At 44.6% G+C, this 10697-nt stretch overlaps 1 protein-coding gene across 1 annotated transcript; it reads left to right on the top strand.

Moving 5' to 3' along the window:
• The first annotated feature begins 266 nt into the window (after positions 1-266).
• Positions 267-1915, top strand: LOC480600 (chemokine (C-C motif) ligand 3). Its single transcript, NM_001253735.1, is given in 3 exon segments — positions 267-441; positions 1074-1188; positions 1574-1915. Coding segments are annotated over 3 exon segments (282 nt in total). The 5' UTR covers positions 267-365; the 3' UTR covers positions 1665-1915.
• The last annotated feature ends 8782 nt before the right edge of the window (positions 1916-10697 follow it).

Raw genomic sequence — 10697 nt, 5'->3', positions numbered from 1 at the left:
AATGCTTGGTCTCAGACCTGCTCTTGTGAGAAGGCACCAGCTAACCGGGTCACACCAGCATCTCACCTCCTCTCACTGTAGAAACCAGTTCCCCCTCAAATAGGCAACTGAGCCATTGTTGCAAATAGCCTGAACTTTTGCGGCGACCCCAATCTCGCCTGCCTTATGCAACTCACAGCATGACACTAACACCAGTGATTTTAAATATCCCTCCTTGGTTTCCTCAACTTTCTATCTTCTATTGCCCTGAGGCTGCCTGTAAAGAGAGGACATGGCTTAGACCCCAGAAGGAGGTAGCAGCCTCACGTCCCCAGTTCTAGCCCCACTTGGGCCACCTCTTGAGCTCACTTCTGTTGCCCAGCACCATGGAGGTCTCCACGGCTGCCCTGGCTGTCCTGCTTCTCATCGCTGCGCTCTGTTCCCAGACCTGCTCTTCCACTTGTGAGTCTGTTCTCCCTTCTTTCTTTTGCCTTGTGTTCTCCTCTCTGGCCATGGCTTGGACCACAATGCCAAAGTCTTGTGCCTGAGCCCCTCCAAGTAGAGAACTTCAGAGAGATTTCAGAGACTATTTCCTGAGGACGGTTTTCTCTCCCATGGTGTTTAGCCATTCTGTCGTTCAGCTCTGGGAGAGAGTGGGAGGAAGGCCCATTGTAAGGATGGAAAAATGGATGCCCAACTGGGATTTTGAAAAGAGGTAGAATCTGTGTCCAACTGGCTCCCAGGAGCGTGGCCTTTGCTCCCCTCATGAATTCCAGATGGAACTGCCCAGTGGGAGGGAGTAGTTACTCCAGAAAGGGAATAGTTCATCCAGAAAGCTAAATTCCCAGTGGGGAGACATGGAGACCCCTCCAAACCAAGACAGACAGAAAAGGACAAACTCTGAAAGAGAGACACAGAAATAAAAACGTCGAGGAAAAGAAGAAATGCCAGCTTCCTTCAGGATTGCTGTGTCTCCACATCCCCACCTCTGTGCAGGGCTCTCTCCTCCCAGTTCTTCCTGACCCTCAGGGAGTGGCTGGCTTGCCCTTTCTTCTGAATAGTGACTTAGGATCTTTCTGTCCTGTTTCCCTCAGTTGGTGCTGACACTCCGACCTCCTGCTGCTTCTCCTATATCTCCCGGCAGATTCCTCGAAAATTTGTGGTGGACTATTATGAGACCAGCAGCCAGTGCTCCAAGCCCGGTGTCATGTAAGGCCCAATCTTCCTGGGGAAGGAGATGGGAGGGCTGGGGTGAGGCATCTCCTTTGGAGGACTCAGCCTTCTGAGACCCATCCGAGCACAGGATACCAGGCGAGGGCACTGTCATGTTCTTTGACCTGCTCTGATGCCTGTGGGGAGTCCATCCTGGAGGAACTGCTTCTGCTGTGGAGGGGACAGCAGGAAGTTGGCTTTCTGAGTGGAGCCTCATATGAGACACAGAGAAGGTTATGAACCCCAACATTGAAGGTACATCTTATGAACATGTGGACATACCCTGAGAGGTCTGAGGCAGAGAAAGATGGAGGGGTCACAGTGGGCCCAGGATTCCCCTGCCGGATTCCTCAGTGTGTGACCCTTCCACGCCTCTCCACAGCTTCCAAACCAAAAGAGGCCAGCAGATCTGTGCTGACCCCGGGAAGGCCTGGGTCCAGAAGTATATCACCAACTTGGAGCTGAATGCCTGAGCGACCTGGAAGCTACGAGGAAGGCGTTACATCCATGTACAGCTGGGGAGCAGGCACCTGAGCCAGCGTGATGACCTTGGAAGTCCAGAGGGCACCTCTTCTATGGGTCCCACCTCCACCCTCATCCCAGCCATACTTCGCAGCCCTCTTTAGCTTTCATTTTTGTTTATGTATCTTATTTAACTTTTGTAATTTATTTCCGTTGTTGAATTGTGTGATGTAATAAATACTTTCTCTGGCTTCTCATAGCATCCTCTTCACCTGCCCCTCCTTTAGGTCTCCTCACACTCAATATGTGGGTCTATCAGCAGGATTAGCTCTCTCTTCCAACAGTTATCATGTATATCAAATAACAAGTGCTCATGGAACGGTTTTTGCCCATCACTACCTTTAAAAATACTGAAGGCACTTAGATTTAGATGGAAGGTCAACCAGCCTTTTCCTTGTGATGACTCCACTGATTTTGTTTTGCCAATTAATCAGAACCATAGGCTGAGAGAATCCTGGGAGAAGAGTAGAGACATCTGAAGAGGATCAGAAAGCACAAGAAAGGGACAGAGAGCTATCACAGTGGTGCTAGACACTTGCTGGAGATCCTTTCCTGGAAAGTTGCAACTGACACACTTTTATTTTATCAGCAAGTCACAATTCATACGATCTAGGAAATTTTTCTACTTAAATGAATGCAGATGATGCATACTGTGATGCAAATTTATACACACAAGTTCATTTTCATAAGTGAAGCTTTCCTCAGAATGATGGCTAACATTTTTTGAGGGTTTAGCAAACTCTGAATGCTTGGATGCTTATGTTAGTGACAGTCTAGCAAACCTGCCTGCAGTCTGGCAAGGACCCCATGTCTGCCACTTGGCTGAGAGCCCCGGACAGCTTCTCAGGTATTCTGTGTGCTGCTTTCTGGGAGAATATTCTCCATAACTATATCTGAGGTGAGGCTTGGAGCTACAGAGTTAGCAAATAAAGATACAGAATAAGTGATTTTTTAGTATAAGTATGTCCCATGCAATATTTGGGATATACTTATAAAAATCCTTTGTTGTGTGTCTGAAATTCAAATTTAACTGGGAATCCTGTATTTTATTTGAGAATCCCACTGAGGGTGAATACTTTTATAGAGGCTGGCTATTTCTTGTTGGAGGTGGGTGCCTAAGGATTGGCTTAAGGGCAGAGCAGTGCTTTTCAACCTTGAATTCACATTAGATCATTTGGGAAAGTCTTAAACACTCCAGTGCCAGGACATCACCTCCAAAGTTATGATTTTCAGTTCAGGTTTAGTTAGGTGGGGACTGGGCATCAGTAATTTTGAAACCCCCAAAGTGATGTAATGCACAGTCAGTTTGAGAATCACTGTTGGGTTTAGTCATAGGCTGTTTTGGCCAGCCTTAAGATGTCAGAGGCAATACAGCTGCTTTCTAATTTTCAAGGCTTCTGATCCAGTTTTGGTCACTTCTATTGAATGGTTAATTAGAAGCAGAAAATCTGTCAGCTAATGTCACTTCTAGAAGCTGGTTCGGAAGGCCTGTCTCATAGCACAGTGATGCTTCGCTGGTCACGGTCACACTGGGCACCCGTTTAACGGCCACGCCCCCTCTCCCAGGCCACTGACTGCTGTCCCCACAGTGCCCTCTGTTGCTGAAATGATGCCATGGACACAGGGGTCACTGTAATCAGCTCCCTGCCTCTGGCTGCATCCCAGCTGTGTCTTCTCCAAGAACTTGATTGCTCATTTTGTCCACAAGATAACTATTTAAAGGGGGGGGAGGTCTGCAGAGAGGGTGGATCCAGCTGTTTCTGGACCCTACTTTTACATTCCTCCTAGTCTTCCTTCTTAGCATTTCTGCTCATGCTAACATTACCTTGCCGTGGAGAATTCTGCTTTTCCAGTTTGCAGGCTCCAGGTCATTGGTGTGCAAATCAGCTTGGAATGCAGGCAGCAAGCAAAAAAGGGCTTTTCTTAAGAAAACTATTTTTTCCCCCTCACTATCAGACAAGCCAATTTCAAAGTGAGCTCATCTCTTTCTTAGTGGGCCTTACTGATTTATGCAAGAATTAGTCTTCAACATCCTGAATTTTCCTTTTTGATGCAACCTTGCTAGGCAGATGGCCTTACTAAGAATACATAACAGGCCATGGAGGTAACCAGCTGTTAGACTAGGTGGAGGTGTCCTCACTGGCTTTGCCCTCAGCCAATTACACTTTGTGGGGTGTGCTATTTACAACACTGTAGTCTGTATCAGTTAGGGATACTTTGAGTTATTGTACCAGGAAAAACTGATTCAAGCTGACTTAAGGGATAAAGGAAACATGATAGCTCATGTAACTGAAGCTTCAAGAAGTAGATTAGCTTCAAGCAAAGCTTGACCCAAAGTTTTGGAGGTTTGGTCCTCAAGTATGATGATAAACCATGTTTCTTTCTGAATTTCTGATATCCCTTCAATCTGAGAGCTTCATCCTAGGACATCCCACTGTAAAATGAGTCACTTTGCTTGTAGGCACTACAGGCTTTATGAGTTACCCCCTTGAGACTCCTTCATTTTACAAGTTACCCCTCAAGACCCCTTCACTGGGCTTCAAGAGGATGAGAGATAATGACTTTACCTCCACAAAGGTGGAGCCCACTAGGCTGGCCTCTCTCTTTCCTCTCTCTCTCTCTTTCTCTTTCACTACCCCCTGAGAATTAGCAAATAATATGGTTCATCAGGGAACTATGTAGACAGAGGACCTGAGAGAGGCAGACAGTGAAAAAGACAGAGAGATGCTCTGAGAGAGAGAGAGAGAGAGAAAGAAAGAGAGAAAGAGAGAGGGAGAGGGAGAAGAAGAGGAAGAGAGGAGTGATGGAGCTGTGTTCCCACTACAATGGACTGAGTTTTCCATTGGATTCCTAGAAATAAGACAGCTGGACTGAAGAATATGTACTTTAAAAAATTTGATAGGAACTATGTTATTTCTCTTTAAAAACCCAATCAAAATTCCACTTTTTGATACTAAAAAAATAGTTTAAAACAAAATGAAGTAAGTACACCTTATCAAAAAATTAATATACATTTGCATTTCTATAAGTATGTTGAATTCCTCCCTCTTGAATTTTACAACAGACACCCTGGCTTAGTCTACCTTTCTTAAAAACATGACCTAGGGCGGAAGTCAGCAAATTTTTCTATAAAAGGTCAGAGAGTGAATGTTTTTGACTTTGTAGGCATACAGTCTCAGTTGAAACTATCAATTCTGCCACAGTGGTGGGAAAGCAGCCACAGACACTATGTAATAGAAAGAAACTTTATTTACAGAACCTGGCATCATAGTGGATTTGTTTTGAGGACTATAGCTTTCTAACCCTGATCTAGGCAATTAGTCTGATAAATAATTTGGCATTCAAGATAGAAGTATTGTTGAATATATTGGCTGATTGTTTTTCCCCTCTCTAATGTCAGCCACTGCTTTTGTGGAGCATAGATTCTAGAAAATGGATATCTAGGTAACATGTCTATTGATACATGCAGCTTACTAAGAAATGAGTGGTAAATCCTTATTGACGAATTCACTGGTTTTTGTCTTCTGTCTGCATGTAAATCACTTGAGGATTTGGTAAAAGTCTGGGTCTCCAGATCTAAACTCAAGAAATTCTATTGTCAGCATTTTAAACAACCATCCCTGGTGGTTCCAGGGTGCTCTGAGAAATGCTATCACAGGTTTTATTTATTAGATGGTTGACCATGGGCGAGTTGTTTTAACTCTCTGAGCCAAAATTCCCTCTTCTGTCAAATGGAAACCTTGGTGAAATTGTTAGGATTTAAAGGACAATGCATAATTCTTTTTTTTTTTTTTTTTAGATTTTATTTATTTACTCATGAGAGACACACACACACAGAGACAGAGACACAGGCAGAGGGAGAAGCAGGCTCCATGCAGGCAGCCTGATGTGGGACTTGATCCTGGGTCTCCAGGATCATGACCTGGGCCAAAGGCAGACGCTCAACCGCTGAGCCACTGAGATGTCCCAACAATGCATAATTCTTAAGAAAGCTTGATGCATTAAAAAAAAACTTAAATGCTTAGTGTATATGAAGAATGAATATGCCTAGTACATATACATTATATGCTAGGTACATAATATTTTATAATCATTGCTTTCTAAAATGTTTTATTTTTAACTTTCAAGAATATGTAGATACAAATATTACTGTCATTTCCTTTCTGCTGACTTCACCTCTTCAGATCCTCTTACTCTCTGCCCCTAATCATTTTTCTAACCAGAACTTTGTCACAAAACAAAACCAATTGAATCACCCCAAGGACTGGTTTGCTTTTAAGAAATTCCATTATTTCATGCAGCTGAACATAGAAGTGGTAAATAGCATTCTATAAATATTTGTTGGTTGATGGTTTTGAAACAATTTCCCCTGGAAAAAACTAAACATAAGCATTCATCTACACACTTAAGTATGTGTCAACCGCTGAGTGATTGGAGGGGCGCTGGGGCGTGGTGAAGAGAGTTGCAGGATCTGTCCCTGCAGTCAGTCAAGAATGCATGGAAATATATTACAAACATGAGTATAAATAAATTTAAATTTACATCAAGGAGAAGCCCAGAGTGTAACTGCTTGACAATCAGCACATAGCACAGATAGCTTCAGGAGTGGAAGAAGTATTCCCTGGGCTCAGGTCCCTGCTCCCTAATCTGCCCACAGATGTAATTGGTTTCTTGTTGCTTCTAGGTCACTTAGCGATTCAGCCCCATGGTCAGTAATGGGCTTGGCCCCAGGACTCTGTGGAGCTGGCACAGACCTCCTGTCCTGTTTGGTGGGAAGCTGTGAAGAGGGATGGAATTATAAAAGCTGAGGAGTCAGCAGGAGAATTCCTGGTGCCACATTGCTTCTGCTGACCTCTCTGCCTTGGGAAGCTCAGAGTCTGGCTACTTCCTTGGGACTATTTCCCCACCTCAGATTCCTAGACTTTTCCTCAATGACTGAGGGAGTCTCTTCAGGAAGTCTCTGCCTGGGGCAGTTTTCCCCTGGCTCCCAAATCCTAGGCCAGGTTATAGAACACCCCCATGGCTTCTCCTCATGTCCTGCCACTGAATAGGACCTTGAGGCTCTGGATTTCCTAGAATGGCTCTCATCCACCTGCTGATGCCTTTGAACCCAAAGTCCTACTGGCTCCATTCTGGCATGTCCTGCCTCTCCTGGACAAGAGGACCAGCCATTATGTGGCTCTGGCTACTGGTCTTCTAATAGACATCTACCATTTTGCTAGGGATCTGCTGGGGGACATAGAAAAAGCAGCAGATCCTTGGGGGCCTTTGTCTACTCTAAGGAAAGGAGCTGCCTGAGCCTGAATCATTTTTCATCAGAATAAGTGAGCCAGCTCCTTCTGCCCAATGATAAAGTCAGAAGAAAGAAGATGGAGATAGCATTGTTCAGTAGTAGGAAGCTTCTATCTCTTATTTTTTTCTGAGTTTTTATCTTGTCCTTTAATTTGAGTTGTGTTCCTCTGTCTCCTCACTTTGCTGGACTCTGTGTTTCTGCATATCAGATGAAGCAGCTACCTCTTGAGGGAGTGGCATGTAGGAGATGAAACTTAGAGTTCAACTTCACCCCAGTTCTTGGTATCTCTTGAACCATTGTGATTGCTCAAGCAACCTGTTTTATTTTTGATAGCTCCCAGTTGTTGGAGGTGTGCCAAGACCTGTCAGCATCCCAGCATCTGCACCAGCCTCAAGCTTCAGGCTGATGGGAAGCCAGGGCGAGGAACCAGGTTCTTCACAGAGAGAGAGGATATGTGTCAGTTGCTGTTTGTGCAATGCCCTGGGGTGGTAGCCTGCTATCCCTGATTGGTAGTTTCTGATGTTACAGTCCCATGGGACCCAGAAATGCACCATAAAAACTGAGGCACCAGATGTGTATGAAAGTTCCCCTCCCAAACATACTGCTGCTGTGGAGTGAGGCAGAGGGAGAGCACAAAAATAGTACCTCAATCTGGGAGAGAATCTCCACAGGCCCTGCAGTCTGGGTGCTTCACCAGATTCCTTAATTTACTCAGAACTTTGGGTCTCGAGTCCCATTAGTTTTCAAAGCCAGATGTTTGGGGGCTCGTCTCTCAGGTGAAGTTCTTAACAGTTGGGGTGCCTGATGTGGGGTAGGGTCCCTTGGCTCCTCAGGGAGATGCTCCTGACTGAGCATCACAGTATGGGGGTAAGAGGGGGAGGAGGGAGGGTTATTGTGAGAGCACCGCTCTGTCTTTCCAACCCACCTCCATGGGGTTCTTTTTTCATTTGCTCATGTAAAGTGGCTGCTCAGCTAGTTTTCTGGTATTTTTCAGAGGAAATTGTCCCCATGTAGCTGTAGACTCAGTGTATCTGTGGGAGGAGATGAGTTCACGATTCTTCTATGGCACCATCTTGGATGGACCACCTCCTCTATCTCAAGCTTTTTGTCTAGTCTTAAGTTTGGTCTCTACCTCCCTCTGCAGGGAATGCAGGTAATGGAACAGTCTGGTGCTCGTTCCAGTGTTACTGGGGAAAATAAGAAATTTTTCCAGCAAGAGACTGCCTCTGCAAATACCACCTATAAGGTGGTACTGGGGTCGGTTTGTTACTCAGTTGATCCCTGGGAAGCCATTGAAACTGGATTCTGCCTCTTGTTGAACACCTACTCAGTTTTACCCTTCTCAAAATAAGACAAGTCCCCATCATGCCCTCCAGATACATAGACTAGAATGCTATAACTCCTTTGGAAAGAATAGCCATCTGAACAGATAATGCATGGCATTTTGAAAACCTCTTGTGAAGCTCTCTATTTCACTTGGGTATCATAGGACTTTGGCGTTGTGGTCTGACCCCAGCAGAGAATGGACAACAATAGGAAATGGCAGGAGACTCCTGAAAGGTAGCCTCAGAACAGAGGGCCGTGGTGAGGAGGATAGTGGAGGCCCAAGAGGGTGGGCCAGAATGAGACTCAACTTTCTTTTGGGGTCCCCTATTCTTTCAACATGTAAGCTCTGGACCTTGGGGAGATGGAAACTTAGGGTGATGAGAGAGGAAGTTTTTAAGCACAGTGTTGTCTTGTTGCCTTGTACATACAAGAGGGGTCTTGGGTAACCACAAGGCTCAGGGTATTTGCAAGAAGGGTTCAAGTGTTCAATTGACAAGGGCTGTTTATGGGGAAGTGGTTTCCACAGTAAGAGGAGGTGAGATGTTGGTGTCATCCCAGGACCACATTTAGCTGGGTCCTTTTCATTAGAGCTCTGTAGTCATAGTTTCCCCCAGCAAGGCAGAAACTTCTGTGTGATTCCATAGCTGTTCTTACTGATAGGCGTGACATGCAACAATGCCATGAATATTGACCAGCACACCCGGGCAGAAAGAGCTGTATTAGCAAAGCCTGGGCTTCAGAAGCAATTGAACATGCAGGCAGTCTTTCAGACACTGCTCATTCTAGAGAGATTCATCGAGGGCCCAAAATGTACAAGGCAAACAGCATAAGGACATGTTGGACATGGGCACTGAGGCACATAAAGAACCTTAAAATGACCTTTGCCTTTGACCTTGATAATCTATGGCTCAGAATGAATTATCCTATGTAGACGATCCTTCCTATGTAGATGAATTCAAATATGGAAAGAATATTTATACATTAGAACATTTGGTCTCTCAAAACCACAATGAGTTACCACCTCACACCAGTGAGAATGGTGAAAATTAACAAGGCAGGAAACAACAAATGTTGGAGAGGATGTGGAGAAAGGGGAACCCCCTTGCACTGTTGGTGGCAATGTGAACTGGTACAGCCACTCTGGAAAACTGTGTGGAGGCTCCTTAAAAAGTTAAAAATAGATCTGCCCTACGACCCAGCAATTGCACTGCTGGGGATTTACCCCAAAAATACAGAAGCAGTGAAACGCCGGGACACCTGCACCCCGATATTTATAGCAGCAATGTCCACAATAGCCAAACTGTGGAAGGAGCCTCGGTGTCCATCGAAAGATGAATGGATAAAGAAGATGTGGTCTATGTATACAATGGAATATTACTCAGCCATTAGAGATGACAAATACCCACCATTTGCTTCGACGTGGATGGAACTGGAGGGTATTATGCTGAGTGAAATAAGTCAATCGGAAAAGGACAAACATTATATGGTCACTTTCATTTGGGGAATATAAAAATTAGTGAAAGGGAATAAAGGGAAAGGAGAGAAAATGAGTGGAAATATCAGTGAGGATGACAAAACATGAGAGACACCTGACTCTGGGAAATGAACAAGGGATAGTGGAAGGGGAGGTGAGGGGGGGTTGGGGTGACTGGATGATGGGCACTGAGGGGGGCACTTGGCGGGATGAGCACTGGGTGTTATGCTATATGTTGGCAAATTGAACTCCAATAAAAATTTTTTTAAAAATTAACTTCAGCGGAAAAAAAAAGAACATTTGGTCTCCACCATATTGATAGCAATTTAAATTTGGACCCAATTTAAATCACCTACAGTATGGAAATAATAAGAAAAGTCATGGTATCTTCACTTGATTTGTTGTTAGGGAGGCTTTACAAACCATGCAATGTCATGGGAAATGCTTATGTTATGATAAGTTAAAACAAAACAAAACAAAATGTAAGTTGCCTTATTTTAATCAGGACCCACTCGGTATGTGGGGATGTGGTCAACTCCATGTGATATTTTTTGCAATTGCTGTTCCCAGAAAGGAAGGAGAATAGAAGAAAGGAGTAAGTATGAGGTATCTCCCGTCATCTGTGCTTTTGTCCATCTAATATTAAAGTACTCTCTTCTCTTCCTCACTACAGGCAAGCTCAGTAATGTTAGCTCATTTTTCAGGGAGTTTGCTCATTTCCCTGTCCTCAGGCTTCTGTTTCTATGAAGCAGGGTTGGTGGTGCCTGTGGTAGGGCCAGTTCTACCCCACTTAGTATGTCCTAGAGTGGACATAGAGCCTTAGTTTTTGGTGGTTGTTTTGGCATCGTGAAGAGCTTAATGTCTCTTTAGCCTCAGATTTGAGCAATAGCC

This window comes from Canis lupus, chromosome 9 (genome assembly GCF_011100685.1).
Source record: "Canis lupus familiaris isolate Mischka breed German Shepherd chromosome 9, alternate assembly UU_Cfam_GSD_1.0, whole genome shotgun sequence".
Classification (NCBI taxonomy): domain Eukaryota; kingdom Metazoa; phylum Chordata; class Mammalia; order Carnivora; family Canidae; genus Canis; species Canis lupus.
The sequence above is the reverse complement of the archived record's forward strand: the minus strand, read 5'-3'. Positions and strand labels throughout refer to the sequence as shown.